Source organism: Sceloporus undulatus, chromosome 1 (genome assembly GCF_019175285.1).
Source record: "Sceloporus undulatus isolate JIND9_A2432 ecotype Alabama chromosome 1, SceUnd_v1.1, whole genome shotgun sequence".
In the NCBI taxonomy this organism is placed as follows: Eukaryota; Metazoa; Chordata; class Lepidosauria; order Squamata; family Phrynosomatidae; genus Sceloporus; species Sceloporus undulatus.
Window position 1 is genome coordinate 261,288,334 of NC_056522.1, and position 17,107 is coordinate 261,305,440.

At 40.8% G+C, this 17,107-nt stretch overlaps 2 protein-coding genes across 2 annotated transcripts in view; one reads left to right on the plus strand and one right to left on the minus strand.

Moving 5' to 3' along the window:
- LOC121926322 (sodium/hydrogen exchanger 10-like) overlaps nt 1-17,107 on the plus strand; it is a 587,624-nt gene that overhangs the window by 27,066 nt on the left and 543,451 nt on the right. The window lies entirely within an intron of this gene.
- LOC121924395 (DNA-binding protein SMUBP-2-like) overlaps nt 13,988-17,107 on the minus strand; it is a 10,822-nt gene continuing 7,702 nt past the window's right edge. The window contains exon 4 of the mRNA XM_042455846.1: nt 13,988-14,095. Coding sequence (XP_042311780.1) covers nt 14,024-14,095 — 72 coding nt within the window. The 3' untranslated portion in view covers nt 13,988-14,023. The remainder of the gene's footprint in view (nt 14,096-17,107) is intronic.

The following is a 17,107-nucleotide window of genomic DNA, read 5'->3' on the forward strand; positions in this document are numbered from 1 at the left end:
CCCTTCCTTTTCCTGTGCTGCTATCAGAAGGTAAAGACTTAAAAAAATCTAAGAGAACTAAAGTTTTTAAACAAAGGGCCTTTAAGAGCAGGCCGAACTCATTTTTAAACTACTTTGTAATGTTTTTATTTGCATCTTTTAAATTGTTTTCAGTGTTGTTCATAGTTCAATTTCATTTTAACATTGTTATGTTCTACATTTTAACTATATTGTACCTGTTTTAATTCATAAACTGTCTTGAGTCCTGGTTTGGAGGGACAGCTAGTATATAAATGAAGCTAATAATACTGATGATTATAATGATAACCACAACAATGATGATGATACAATAGTATTAATAATATAATTCTTGGATTTTTGTTCAGACGTAAGACCTAGCTTTGATTTAGAAGCAACTACAAATGCAAAGAGAAAAGTTAAAAAGCAGTAAATGTAGACAGTATACACATAAAATTTAATTCCCATTTTGGAATGCAGAGAATATATTCCCAAGGGGAATAAAAACAGATAAGTCATGTTGATTGCTTCTGACCACAGAAATGTACCACCACAAAATGGCAGTCACAGAGCTTTGCATAGTGAAAAATAGCTGCTTGCCTGGTCCCACAGGAGAAGTAATTTCCCTGTGAAAATGAATACAAGGCAAAGGCTAGATCTGATGCTAAACAATGTATTCGTCTCTGCAAAATGCAACAAAAGTTATTTTACCCAAAGAACAGTGATGATGCATGAAAAAACAAAGAAACACAGGTCTTACAGCTGAACAGAAGACCCATACAAAAGTAGCATACACAGGCAAAATTAAGTCCAATCCCATCCCTAAACACAAAGGCATGGGCAAAACTATACTGTACACTCCAAGGCACAAGGTCTCAAGAAACATCTCCTTCTTAGCTACTGTTTCCTCCTGAGGTCACCTCTGCTTCCTACCCCAGCCCCACAAGCTGTCCTCTCCCACAGTAGAAGGGTCCATAGTCCTTCCTTTTAAAAAAGCAACAGTTTTTGCTAGCTGGCCAGTCACAGAGGGAATCAGAACAGCAGTCTCTAGTTACTGTGCACCTTTTCTTGCTTTTGCTCTAGAATACTCTGTATCTGGAATAAAAGAAGTAGCTATGGTGATGGAAGCCAAAGATCTGCTTTACATCTAGGCAAGACTGATTGGTTTGCATGAATTATAAAATTAAACAAAATCAGCGAGGCCAAGATGCCTTATCAGATGTGTGGAGAAATGCCTGGGGCACCTATAGGCATAGCAATGCAGAGCTATATATGAATTATGGCCATGTTCTCAGCCTGCTGCTCTTTAGTATTACCCATACACATTAAGAAATTCACTGGGAAAATTCAGGATTTTGAGAAGGGAGGACCTTGGGAGGTTGTTGGTGTAGGAGACTCAAAATATTCAAAAAAGGACTGAACATATTCAGTGGGAAAGAAATGTTATCTGATAGTTAGCTGTATAAGAAGAAAATCAAGGGAGGGAAAGTGGAAAGCTACAAAGTTTGCTAGAATACTGACCAGGAGCAGTCTATACTGTAACAGTTTGCTGGTCCCACAGGTAAATGTTTAATAATGTATCTCTGGTTTTAATTCTTCAAACCTATACTATCCAATTCTCCATACAATTTTCCCAATACAAGAATGAGGGACAAATGCTTGCCAACAATCCCAGGATTCTGATTTTGATTTCTGCACAACACTTATACTGTAATTACTTAAATACCAGCAGTATGTTCTACACAGCAATTATTGTTTTAAAAAAGACTGTGGAACAAGAAACGCAGGACTTACAAATGTTTGATCAATATCCTTCCTGATATCTGCCACAATCTGGGCACTATCCCCATGTGCCAAGATGGCATCAAGTGAATGTTGCTGTATGGACTCCAAGAGACGAGCTGGATGACCAAGGCGGAGGATCCGTGCTTTATGGACTGCAAGTCTTTCTACCAAGTTGTCCACCGCAATGTTAGATGAAGCACAGCACAGGACCTTAAAAAGAAACATTTTGAAAGTGCTAATCAATTTCACTATAATGGCTAAAGGTTTCTAAAAGTTTAGATTAGGGGTTCACAGAAATAGTATCAGCATCAAGCCTGGGGCAGCATTTTTCTTAAATTAAAAAATGTTTCATATTGTTCCAGAGTAAGAGCCAGGTCTCTAGGTTCGTTCTACAATTTCATGGTTTTGATATCATCCCAGGTTCTCTAGTGGGTAGGGGTGCTCAACTGTATCCCTCCAGATGTTTTTGGACTGCACCACTCACAATTCCTCACCACTGGATATGCTTGTTAGGGCCTGTTCTTTTCCTATTATTCCTGCCCCTGGGACCAAATTTTCTGTTAAAGTAATAATGTGCAGGAACACATCCATTTGATTATGTGAGGTATACCTGTAAAGTTATTGACTGAGGTCCAAAACACACTGCAGAAATAATCTGGCTCAGTACTAGGGAATCCTGGGAACTGTAGTTTATTATGGCACCAGAGCACTCTGACAGATGAGTCTAAATCTCACAAATCTACAGTTCCCAGAATCTAGTGTGTTTTGGACCTGACTCTTTCTACACAAGCATCAGGATCTGCAACTCAGAAGGCCTACCAACCCTGCAGAGTCTTCTAAAACAGAATTTCCTAAAACTCCAGAGTAACCAGGATTGGATTCCTACTGCAAAAACAGCAAGGAGTTCTCCTAGTTTTCACTAGGCAAGAATACAAAACCATGTGAAGTTAGCGAAGAGAATGGAGACACTTAGGGCTAAAATATGTGCTATCAAGCAGTTTACCATCATTTCCTTTTAACTTTTAACTTCCATTCCCAGCAATTTATATTTTTAGTAAGGGGAAACAAATTTAAGGGAGGAAAACACACATGGGGAAAATGTTTTATCTTCCTCTACACATAAGCAGTGAGTCCCAAACAGGATTGGTTCTGTGTTTGTTCTTGTTAATTGCCATTATGTGAGCTTCAACTTATCGTGACCCTCCAAATGAGAGCTCTCCAAGACACTACACTGCTCCCTCGGGTTACGAAATTAATTCGTTCCGCGGCCGCTTTCGTAACCCGAAAAGCCTTCGTAAGCCGAATTGCCATAGGCGCTAATGGGGAAAAGCCGCGTTTCGTGCGAAAAAGCGCCGAAAAGCACCAAAAAAATTTTTCGTAACCCAAAATAAATTCGTAACCCGGAACAATTATTTCCAATGGGATTTTTTCGTATCCCGGAAATTTCGTAACCTGGGTATTTCGTATCCCGAGGTACCACTGTATTATTAACATCCCCGCTCTGGTCTTGCAAACTCTGGGCCGTACTTTCCTCAGTTGAGTCTGTCCACCTGCAACTGAGTATTCTTCTTTTCCTATTGCCTTCAACAAGTCCCTATGTGTGTCTACTTTAGAGCAAAAAAGGAAATATCGCTCACCTAACACAACACACTAATGTTTTGTATAGTACCGGTAGTTATATGCTTTGGTAGTACTGAAATATGGGGTCAGCTATAGCCCAAACCATTCTGCATAACTGGAATGAATCTCAAACTCTATTCTGGTCATTCTCTAAACTGATGGCATTCCAGATGTCCTTGTACATGTACTACAGTGAGGGACTATGGGTGTGATTTTCAGGTAAAATTCATTCCAAATTGTGCTTTTAATAATATGGGGCACATGGGGAGATTCTGAGATGACTTGGCAGGATTCCTCAAGGACCACAAAAGTGGGGGAATGGGACACATGTAGTCCATGGGTCACAGTTTCCTTACCCCTGCACTACAAGGAGAGGCAGGCCATCCCTCACATCTGGTACCAGATACTGCTCCTCCTCCTAATTTATAACCTCTCACTCACTTTCAAGCCTTGCTGCACAGCCTGAAGTATTATTTCAACCACAGTCGTTGTTTTGCCAGTACCAGGTGGTCCATGGATGATTGCAAGCTCTTTCTGTGCCAGGGAGAAGCCAACAGCTGCCTTCTGGGAGTCATCCAGTGATTCATTGTAGAACTTCAGCAGCCCTGCAAGAAGCAGCAGGAGGAACATTTGTTCAGCTCTCAGGCTTGCAAAGAACATTTGTACAAGAAAGCAAAGTCAGTAACACAAATAAGAGGCTGATCCTAGACACCGCTAACATCTGATAGCAAAAATAACCTTTCTAACAAAGGAAACATCCTGGTTAAAACTCAGAGGAGTCAGGATCCCCACTGAGTCCTGGCTTCCTTGCTGGAAAAGCTATGTTTAGCTGCAAATATGCTCAGTCCACAGAGACATTCAGTATCATTATATGAAGCTGTGTTGGCACAGAAAGTTAATGTGCTACCCCAGGCAGTATTTTAGAAAGGCAATCCTTTTACATTAGTCCCACATAATTTCACTAGGATTTTATTTTTTAAAATCCCCTTCTTTGCTAAGAGGTCAGGTATGAGCATTACGTAAGCAGATATCATCAGATCTTCACAGAATGATTAATGGTACTGTATTCCCTAAAACAGAGAGCAGGAAAATATCAAGGTGTATTATATCAAAGATAGTGGGTACCATGTCAGGGACTGGGGGAATAGGATTATTTGCGGGTGCTCCTTCACTGGTGGAATGAGGCCTGTCCAACCTGATGATTCTGATACATGCACAGAAAGTTCAATGGGCAGAAATCTAACATTGGAAGTCTTCCCAGTGCCAGTATCCCCCAAACAAAGTAACTCAAGGCTTTCAGACTAATATAGGCTCAAGCGTCTCAGCCACATTAGCCTGGAGGTGATGAAGCTTAGCCCCCTCTCCTCAAGGACCATTCTGAAAGGAGCATCCAATAGATTTTAACATCCTTAATAGCTGGGTTTCTCACCCAATGCCACTCTCCTTAGCATAAGCCAACATAGTTTCAGAAAAAGGAGAGGAATTGCCAGTTGGAGCTTCCATCTCAGTCATTGGATTGCATGTAGGTGGGCCTATAGACAAATGGTGGCTGCTTGGGAAACCTGCAGATTCAAATTCTTGTTCATCCAGAATTCCCTAGTTTATTTTCAGCAGGGCACACAGCCTACCAGTCTTAATTCTTCATCTGTAAAACAAGGATATAAATAATGTCTTAACTAATAGCAAGGATGACTGAGATCAAGACTTAAAAGTACTTCCATATTTATATTTCATTACCACAAATCTTTTACATTTCCAGCCCATCCTGAAATCTGCTGAAAGATTTGCAAAAGTTCAGGTTCATTCAACTTCTAACAACAAAAATATCAAATAGTCCTGGGGCACTTCAAAGATGAACAAAATGTTATTCTGGCATAAACCAGAGTAAAGAACATTTGGTTATCCAGACATTTTGGACTATAATTCTCATAATTCTTTAATACTGGCCAGCCAGGCTGGGGCTCCTACAAGATGAAGTCCAAAATATCTGGAGGTCAAAGGTTCTCTACCCCAGATATAACTTTCTGTAGACTAAAGCCCACTTCAGCTGATTGCTGCAATTGACTGACATGGCTATTTATCTAAAAGAAAGATAACAAATTGTAATCAATCCTTAAGGAAATCTTGACTTCTCTAAAAATAGTATGCACATCTTCACTTTAGGATGCATATTGCCTATTTCAGGCACCACCATCATCATCATCCCCCCCCCATTCCAGCTTTATCCTTTCCACTATGAGGGATAAGATAAAGGAAAAGTGCAGATGAATTCAAACTGAAGTATAAGAAGCAGTTATTACCAGAGATAAGCAGTGGTAAAGAGTTGTTGTTGTTGTCTTTAGCTTGGTAAATGCTACATGGAACAGGCTGGTGCATCAAAAGGGGCTGCAGTGCTACCTTTGCTAAGTCGCAGTGCCAAGAAATTTCTCATTGTGAATTGCAGGACATGAATGCAGTCTCCAAATCTACTTAGCTCTGGCCACCTCTACCATGGTGACCAATTAGGATGGGTCTCTAAGGTTGTTTTGCAAGAAGCACAGGGTTGCCAATATTATAATTTTATTATAGGATTTATTAATTTGACAGTCTTGCTGAACAAGTACAGTACTGTATGGTAAAACAATACAGAAAGCAGTTTTTAAAACACATGAAGTAAATAAAGGGAGTTATAAAGGGATCCTCTTCGAGCACATTAACTTTGGACTGATGGAATCCATTAAATGAAACCAAATCTAAGTACTATTCCAAAGTTAAACTTGTTTTGCTATATTAAAACAAAAACAGATTTTGCATTTAACCTCAACTTTAAATTTTATTTTTTTTGTTGGAAAACCTGAAGAACATACCAATTTAAATGCAATTCTTAATCCAAACTAAAGCAGACCCAATGTGTCTATGGGAATTTGGTAAAGTTGTGTATATTCAGTTTAGTGGGTCTACTCTTAAAATTTTCCCTTGACAGCTTTTAAAACACAATCCATTTAAAAAAAAGAAATAATTTTGTTTTAAAAGCTATCAAGGGAACATTTTACTTACCATTCAAGAAGGTGTAATATCATCCAGGCCACCAACTCCCCTGCCCTTGCAATAAAATCTTATAAACTCCAGTTTTTATTTTATTTAAATATATATATATATAAACAACCCCTAATTGTGTAACTACTGTACATACTCAACTATAAGTCGACCTCATATATAAGTCAAGGGCAAGTTTGGGGGCCAAAATTATGGATTTTGCTATGACCCATGGATAAATTGAAGGTAAAATTTAGGGGCATGTAACAAAGAAGGTAAAGGATCAAGCAAAGGAAAATGGTGCCAGAGAACTTACAAAATTGGATAAGTTGAGTGTAAAACATAAGCACATGTAGTGAAGGATTTTGTAAAGGATGAAGTAAAGAAAAACAATGCCAAAGAAATTATAAAATTACAGCAGGGCTAACTGTTTGTGCTCATAAGAAAGGCTGGATGGCTGAGAGAGTAGAATGGGGTCAGTGCTTGCAGGGCAGATTAAACTCTTGTTTTTCACCGTGTGTGTGTGTGCACGCGCACATTAAAATACAGTATTTACATTGACCCATGCATAAGTCAATTCAGGTTTTTTGGGTCAATTTTTTAACCTAAACTTCCAGACTTATACATGAGTATATGCAGTACTCCCTCAAAAGGCAACACTATTCTCTGCTTTGTATGTTTCAAAAATGTTTTTATGCATTTTAGAATGATTATAAATTAAATGAAATCTATAGGATGTGTATACATGGACATGGACAGAACCACCTGCAAAGCATCCACCAGGCAGCAGGTTTGATAATCATTGGTTTCCTTTGTGAAAGAACAGAGTATCTAAAGCGGTTTTAAGAACAATAGGAATAGAAAAGATACAAAATGTTATGCCCTCAAACAGGAGTAGAAAATAAAGGTTGAGGACCATCTTATTTTCTCTCCTTCCCCAGAAGCCACATTATGTTGCCAGTGCTAAAAATATGCTGCACTCATTTCCATCACCAAACCTAGCCACTTTGCTCAGATATACACTACAGGTTCCCCACAAGCCACGTCTACTAGCAGACTAACTGGGTTTTGGCAGTAGACCTAAGGGTAGCACAAATAGCAAAAGAAGATACAAATGTCCTATGAGTTGTTTGTAGCTTCTCAGGCCCTACTTGATAGCACCAGGACTTTTCCATCTGTTGCACAGATATGTAGATATGAAGTTGGCATATAGACCAGGGCTACATAAAGTAATGGTCTCTGGCTAAATTTCAAGGAAAGAAAGAAACAGCTGTAGCCAAAGGGTACAAATATGGTGCTAGTCCCTGGCAGCTTATAGGATGGGGGGGGGGGGAGATAAATGCCACTCCTCCAATATCACAAAACCTAACAAGCACTGATATATAGTATTTCACAAAATGGACTAAATACTGTATGTCTTCTGATGAAATGAGGACAAAACAAGAATGAGCTACAATGTGATGTGTGATGCTCATAGGAGAAATGCTGACCTCTAGTGGTTTTCAGGTATCATGTGTGCAATATTCACAGGTTCTTGTCTAGGACTCACCTTTAGCTTTTTATGTGGCATTCTGCCACCTATACTCTAAATGATATAATCGTACAGGAGTTCTGCCATGATGATTGGACTTTAGAAAGATTAACTAATCTTTCTGGTGAAAACATCTGTCTCAGAAAGCATGTACCAACTCTTTCCAATGGCTGAGTTAGATTGCCTGCCATGAACTAAATTGCTAAGCAGAAAGGAAATATTATATGGCCATGACCTTTTCCACACAATTACTGTTTTGGGAACAACTGGATTATTTAGTTCATACAATAAGAAAGCACCTGTAATGCATTAATTGTAACTTGAGACCGGTTATACCGTGCAAACCATGGTGTTTTCTGCAGGCACAAATGACCTCTCTAAACAACAGAAAACAGAAGTAGCTGGTATGAAGCTCTGCCAGGAACCATTAAAATGAATGGAGACTACACATTATGAGTACTTGTTGGATTCTACCTCAGGTGTGGATTTTGCAACTATCCAGGGTGATCGCCATTGACTATTTGTTCTTTGTTAATTTCTTACTCCACCACAATCCACACATGCATTCTGAATGGCATCCAGTGGGTCATTTAACTCTCCCAATTCCCAAAGACTCGTGGACCCAAGTGATTGCAGAACTCTGAACATTTTCCCATATTCTTTTATATCCCTTGACAACTGGTGTTCTATTGGTAGAAATCAGCCCACAGAAAAGACTGACATTATTTTTGTTTCTTCTACTACATTAAATAAAAGTATCACAACTGTAACTTCCTATCCATATTCAGGAAGAACTAATTTGGAAAGACAGAATGAGAGGAATTCATCTGTGCAACAATAACAGTACCCCAAACCATTTGGGTGGACAGACTTTAATTTTATAGAATCTGCTTTGGTTTTTGCAAAAATCCCAAAGTTTCATCAATCAGATCCAGATAAAGAAGACATCTATTTAGAATTAATGTACCTCTCAGAAGATGTTCAGTCCAGGAATTTGCTAAAATGATATTTTACCTACCAATCCACTAAAAGCTCCCCATGCAATCTTCATTTTACTTACTCAGTTCAACAGGGCCCTCCCCTCTTTTTAACATTTGGATCTCTTGGTTAAAAGGGGGAGGGAGTCAGAACCCCTTGCCAATATGCTGTAAAGCACCCACAGATTTACCATAGGATCCTCATGTGCCCACCCCTGCTCTACTGCATCTTGGTAAAAAGAAGCACTAAACAATTTGTCTATAGCTTCTAAGCAGCCATTTACATGTGATTTCCAGTATTACATTTAGCAGTCCAGTAATGAACTCGGTTCCCTCCCCTATACCTTAATCTAAAGTGAAAGCAAAAGGCATAATACTACCAGATCACATCTTAATTCCTCCACATCAGCCTCAGTAGTGCTGCCTTGTACTGAGGATGAAGAAAGAAATATGTAGAGCAGGGGTGGGACTCATTTGGTCCTTCAGATGTTACTGAGATCCAAGTCCCAACAGCCCTAGCCAGCAGAGACAACAGTGGGAAATGGTAGAAGTCACAATCCAAAAATACCTGGAAGTCAGAGGAATTCACACCAATGACACAGAATAAGAGAGCAACCTGTTCACTCAAGTATGTAGCACTAAGCTCTGGTTTAAAAGATAAGCATGGCACACCAAAGCAGCTGTCGGATTTATGATGGCAGTCCTCAACAATACAGTCGACTCTCGGTATCCGCGGACTTGCCATCTGCAGATTGAACCATTCATGGATGGCAACTCCACATTGTCTCTAATGGTGGTGTGTGCATGCAGTCATGCCGCCATTAGGGATGAGTCCAGTTGTCTCTAATGGTGGCACAGCCATGTACAGTGGATCCTTGTTATACGCTGGGGTTTGGTTCCAAGATCCCCCGTGTATAACAAAATCCGTGTATGCTCAAGTCCCATTAAGTATAATGACATAGCAAAATGGTGTCCCTAATAAAAAATGGAACATGAAGGTAAATTTATACTTTTTTGGAACACTTTCAAACCGTGTATGCTTAAATCCGTGTATAAAAAATCAGTGTATAAGAAGGGCCGACTGTACATACACTGCCACTAAGAACAATGGGCGCTGTCCCTAACAGCAGCGCAGCCATGTGCAGCTCCATTACTGAAGTGCTGCTGTCCCTAATGGCAGCACACACCACCACTGGGGATAACGGAACTTGAGCATCCATGGATTTTGGTATCTGCGGGAGGGGGTTCGAAAAGGATCCCCCATGGAACAGATTTCCTGTAGATACCAAGGGCTGACTGTATTTGTACAAATGCAATTTCCTGCCCTGCATGGCTTAAATATTTATGCTAATATGGTGCACATAAGTGTTAAGATGGAACTGACCAAGTGAACAGTGGTATAAAAAGCAGAGAAGAAAGTGGCAGTGCACCAGATGTTCTAGTTTCATTACTGTTTAGGAGGCAACACTTTGTCTAGAAAGCAGGACTCTCAAAGACTGCTAGTGCAATGTATTTGCATATCACATAATAGCATGTTCTGCAGTGACTTCTTCATATCCAAAACTTTCCCCATTGTACCCATATTCAATAAGAAAATGTTCTTACTTGCATTACTGGGATCACTAGGTTCAGAAGCAGAGAAGAGGACATCAATAAGACCAGATGCTGGGCCAGAGTGATACTGACTAAGTGTATTTAAAGCCCTGCCAAATAAAAGAATACAATATATATATAAATAAATAAATCTTAAATGAAGGAATTCAAGCTACAGTGGGCCCTTGTTATCCGTTGGCGTTTGGTTCCAGGAACCCCCGTGGATAACAAAATCCATAGATGCTAAAGCCCCATTAAATACAGTGGCATAGTAAAATGGTGTCCCTTATATATAAAACGGAAAATCAAGCTTTGCTATTTGGAATTTATACTTTTTTTGAAAATTTTCAAGCTGTGGATGCTTGAATCCATGGATAAAAAATCCATGAATATGGAGAGCTGACTGTATAGTCAAATCTCATACAACAAAAAAATCCTTTTTTACCACTGCAAGAGGAACACACAGATGACTGAAAACTAAAACGGAACTTCTCAAGAATTCAGCAATCTAAGGAATTCGGGAGTTAAACTGGATTCTTTTCCATTATTCTTTCCATTTCAAATTCTGTCAAACCAGGACTGGTACATGCAGATACATGCTCCCTAAAATCAGTTGAACTATATTGTCCATGTGCAAAAGGAACCATTGAGATATAGACAGACATGGCATTTCACTAACCAACTAGAGGCCATTCATTTTCTTAAGATACAGGTTTAATAGCAATAGCAACACCTTGGGTCATTCATCACACAAATCACTATAAAAGAAGACTGATCTGTTGTCACTGAAGTAAACATTTGTTTAGTTTTATACTTGCTTGATGTTGATGTTCAGAATTCTCCAAACATAGTCCTTAATTTGGGGTTAAGTCTGAAGATTTTTTTCAGTCACAATAGCAAGTACATTTCTATACCGCTTATCAGTGAACTTAAGCACTCCCTAAGCGGTTTACAATGTGTAAGTTAATTGCCCCCAACAAGCTGAGTACTCATTTTAGCAACCTCAGAATGATGCCAGGCTGAGTTGACCCTGAGCCCCTAAGCTGGTACTGAATTCACAACTTTGTGGTTTGTGAATGAGTGGCTGCAGTACAGGCATTTAACCACTGCGCCACCAGGGCTCCTTAAATGAGAAAGCACCCAGGGTAACATATACAGTATAGGTAAATCTGATACTGAGTCTAAGATAAAAGAGTTTCAAGTCCTGAATGCTGTACCACAAAATTCCCATTATTAAAAAGAAAAACAATATTGCAAGACAGTGCCAGACCCAGAACATGGGGAGATCAGGCAAATATCCAAAGTTTCAGTACTTCCAGATAAAATGGAGAGACAGCCATATGCTGTACCTGGCTCCACTGCCCTTCTTGCTGTCAATCATCTCCTTGAAGACTATAGAATTATGTGTTGTTTCATTTGTGCATCCTGTAGGATGAAACATGTTGGAGGGGCATAATCTCTCACAGCACAGTACTAAATGAGAAAGAAAGACCACTAGATCTGGCAATTGGAGTCCACTGGAACTGCACATTCACCTACTAATAGGAGACTAAGCCATTAAGGCCGGCCTGAGGGTGAAGTCAGGGCATGGCGTTAACATGATGCATGCCCTGACTCTACCTCCAGGGCAGCATGACGCCTCGCACTGCTCCAGACAGCATACAGTATTATTGCGCTCCTCTGGCACTGTGTCTACACAACGCAGCACCAAACGAGTGCCTTAAAGCCATGGCACTGTGGCTATCCCACCCTTTCCAGAGTGCTAAAAGGAGTTGCTTTTTGCGGCTCCTTTTTGTGCCCTGGAAAGGCCAGATCAGGGATGCGGCGTGTGGTTGTCACGGCGCCAATCCAGCACAGCTGGAGGCAGCTGCAGGCCGCCCCTTAAGGGCAGTCTACACAGCCTCTAAGTCAGGGGTAAGCAACCTTTTTGAGCTGGGGGCCAGGTTGGTGTCCCCCAGACAACTGGGGGGGAGCCAAAAATAAATAATTAAATAATTAAATAATATAGGACAACATTTTCAAATGTAGGACATGTTTTTAAAAAAATGGAGGACATGCGAAAATTTTTGATGATTTTTAAAAAATGTTAATATAAATACATGTTTCTTAGGCATGATCAAAATGGAGGACATTTGGGCATTATTCCTAGACAGATGGCAGAAATGGACTTCCCTTTCTGGCCAAATTACCCCCCCACCCATACACACACACACTATTCCAAAACACACACTTAGCACATTTGGGCATTTCACATGGCTTTACTTAACATGGCAATCTCTTGCATATTTAATCAGAGGATTATTGCAGAACCAAACTCTTTGGGTTTCACACTGAACATGGTTTAACATGGCTATGCATATATTGAACATGTCCAGGTGGTTTCACAAGAAGTGGATTTGCTGTTTCAGGTTTCTTGCACCAACTATACTTCTCAGAAGTGTGTACTTGGTCAAGGGGCTTTGGTTTTTCTTCACTGTGCATGAGTTTGTAAAAATCACAGCAATTTACACTGGCCATGCCTCAGAACCAAAAACACACAGAAAAGGCACTTTGGAAAGTCACACTCTCTCGGCTTCTGAAACAGTGCATGCATGCCTCACAAGCTGACTCATATCATCATCATCATTGTCAAAACAAGGGAGACTTGTTAGCATTAAAAGCACCCCCATCCCCCCCCAAAAAAAACCCTGTGGCCTCTCTGGCCACCCCCCTCCTCCTCCTCCTCCTCCTGTTCCCTCCTCTTCTTCCTTTTCCTTCCTCCTCCTCCTCCCCCTCCCTTCCTTCTTCTCCTCCCCCCTGGGGGCGGGGCGGAGGAGGCAGAGGAGGCGGGGCCACACTCTGAGGGCAGGAAGGGGAAAGGGGAGGCCGCGCGCAGCCTGCCCTTTCCCCTCTCCGCCCCAGGTTCCAGCGCCCTGCTCTTCCTCCTCCGCAAGGAGGAGGAGGCAGCACGGGGCCGTGCTGAGAGGGTGGGGGAGGGCGGAGAGGGCGGCGTGCGGCCTCCCTTTCTGCCCCCTCCGCCCTCAGAGCAGCCCAAGCGCCGCCTCCTCTTCCTCCTCCGTGAGGGGGAGGAGGAGGAGGCAGCACAGGGTCATGCTGAGAGGGCGGCGCACAGCCTCCCTTTCCACCCCCTCCACCCCAGGCTGCGCAGCGCGGTCAGTCCAGCTGCGGGGGGCGGCGGCAGGACCAGGCGGGGCTGGTCCCAAGGCCTTGGCGGGCCGGATGTGGCCCACGGGCCGTAGTTTGCTGACCCCTGCTCTAAGTCTTTGCACAAACTCATTATTGCAACTCTTTAAAAGCTATCACAGCTATTTGAGAGGAAGAGGTATTTATCTTCCATGTAAGAGATATAATAAGCCAAGACCTGTCCTACTTTAATTGTGTTACCTTTTAATCCTTTTGTATGTGACATCATTGGCAAGTTTCAGCAGACGATAGGAGTTTCCCTGGTCCAGATTTAGAAGGCTAGTCTGAGGCTCATCAATTGCAATGGTGACTGATTTGGGGTTTATGCGGGTAACAATTCCTGTGGAGAGCTGATTTTCTTGTCCAACAGTTTCATAGAGTCCCACAATGTCACCTGTAGTAGAAGACAAATAATCAAAGGGGGGGGGATTCCAGAATTCCAAACAGGAAACAGCTGAGGAGTACAAGAAAAGAGCTGCCTTGTATCAAATGAAACAGTGTGTCCACTCAGCTCAGTACGGTCCATTCTGATTTGCAGCAGCAATCCAATTTCTCCAACAGGAGGCTTTTGTGATCACTGGCCACTGATCTTTTAAACTGAGATGCCAGCAGTTAAACATGTGATGGGGGCAAGGTCTGCGTGAGCTATACAATTAAACTACAGTGGTACCTCGGGTTACGAAATTAATTCGTTCCGCGGCTAATTTCGTAACCCGAAAAACCTTCGTAAGCCGAATTGCCATAGGCGCTAATGGAAAAATAGCTCTCTGCTGCCCTCCGGTGGCGGAAAATAGCGCCGAGGTTTTTTCGTAACCCGAAGAAACCTTCGTAAGCCGAAACAATAAATCCCTATGGGATTTTTTCGTAACCCGAAAAATTCGTAAGCTGGGTAATTCGTATCCCGGGGTACCACTGTATAGTCAAAAATTTTAGGATAGTTTTTCACCCTTCACAATTGCATCACAGGAATGCAATCTATCCATCCAGCACTAGACTGCATCTCAGACAAGTCATGTCCACCTCCCATTTGTCAATACCATATCTCACAAGATCTGGAGACAAACCAATTAGAAAATATTCCCTTAAAGCCAGCAAGGAAAGAGCACAGAATTAGGCTGGTTCAGAATTCAGGATTCTATGATTTCATTCCAATTGCTTCATCACTCACTGCCCCATTGCTGTCCATAGTATGGATAGGATAGGAGGATATAGCACTGTCTCATTATAAAGCCATGAGGAAGGCATCCCTTTTTCTAGGTACCTATTATGCCTACTTCCACTGCCACATATGCAAAGCACAAGATAGGCAATGTATAAGAAGTTCCATGTAAAAGCACTGCAAGAGGAGCACCTTCAAAAACTAACATGATACCCATGTATTCTGTGTGGCTGGGAGTTGAATTAGATGACCCTTAAGGTTCCTTCCAACCTTTTGATTCTACGTTTGGCATTTTTCAAGTGTCTCACCACACTTTAAGCTCCTTTGGCTCCTAGAATACCAACAAAGAACCCAGTAAAATCCTGATTTAACTTCCATGGCTCAAAATAGGCACAGCAACTGGCAACATATATCTGCCCGGTCTTCTCTAAAAAGTGGATACAAATTGAAAAACTGCAGATCCAAAAAGCTTTTTCTAAAAGGTGGCTTCTTTGGAATGTTGCCTCAAAAGAAAAAGAAAGCAAAGATGAAAAATGAAACCAGGAAACCCCAGTTCTTCCAAATAGGAGGAAATTCAGTCCTGCAAAAGCAGCTCAGCCTTAAAGTCAAGGAAAATCCCAAAAGCTTACAAATTTATTATAGCATAAGCTTTCATGAACTAGCGTCTACCTTCTCAGATGCACAAAGTTTTACCTAGAATTTCTGGGATACTGATTTTGAGAACCTGGATCCAGAATCATTCTGGGACACATTGATTTAGAAAAGGTTTAGCAAAGAGCCCACCAGTAAGTCTCCAAAACTGGATGGTGAGTGGGAGCTAGAGAATTTACATACATTGATACATTTCCAAAACATTCATAGTGGATTCTGTTTTACCATTATTTTATTTTTCTCCAGTGAGTTTATGAAAAGTACCATCTTTAAAAACAAAATTTAAAATGTACTGAAATGACAGACAAGATGCTGCAAAGCAATAGATTATTTAGAACACAATGGATAATATAGATTCTATATTGTATTAAAATAGTATTAGTATTATAATAGCTGGAATTTTCAAAAGTAGAATAATGAAATGTAATCTTACCTTCAAATTTTCTTCTATATCCCAAAAGGGAGGAGTATGTCTATGGCTATCTTCCAGCCTTGTGCCCTATATTTTATTGTCCAAGGTCTCAACTTAGTTCAGCCGAAGTATAAAAATCCATTATCACAATTATTAAATCCAACTTTTTTGCTCACAGTAAACAGTCAGCTTTTAGGGTTTTGTTCTTTTTCACAGCACTCTAGAACACAGAATATAGTTGTGCCCATATATTTGGGTGCATCTACACTACAGAAATAATACTGTTTGACACCACTTTAAGTGGTATAAAACTATCCTATGGAATCTGGGGATTTATAGTTTTACAAGATTTTTAACCTTCTCTGTCAAAGGTCCAAGACACAATGCAGAAATAATTCCAGATTGAGACCACTTTAACTGACCTGGCTCAGTGCTAAGGAATCCTGGGAATTGTAGTTTATTGTGGCACCAGAGCTCTCTGACAAAGAAGGCTAAATGTTTCACAAACCCACAGTTCCCAGAGCTGGTACTCTCTTTGAATCCATGGATCCTACAGAATCCCAGGATTCTATAGGAGCCATGGCAGTTTCAGTGGTGTCAAATAGCATTATTTCTGTAGTGTAGATGCACCCAAATATATGGGCACAACTATATTCTGTGTGCTAGTGGCATGGCATTATCTGTATATCTTAAGTTACTGATGTTCCTTCCTCCAATTTTCAAGTCTTAGCCCTCCAAGTCAAATTTTGATTTCCATATGATATGTTTTGCATATATATTAAACAGATAGGATAAAAAATGCAGCCTCTTCAGATTCCCTTGCCAATAGAAAACCATATTGTGTCCTGGCAGTATTCTCATGTCCAGAGTATAGGATATACAGCAATATCACCAGATACTGTGGGACTTCCATTTCTTTTAAAGCAAAACTTCTTTAACCAGCTTCAAAACGGAGCTGAAGACCATCCTGTTCAGAGAAGCGTTCCCAGGCATTGCATAATTGTCACTTGCTATTTGATGTTCTTTTGTTGTCTGTTTTATTGAATCATTTCCTGTATTGCTATGTATTTTATATGTATTATCTTACTAGAGAGGCCCCTTCCCCACCACCTTTCCCTTCTCCTTTTGTGTCGTGTCTTTTTAGATTGTAAGCCTGAGGGCAGAGAACCGTCCAATTAAAAAGA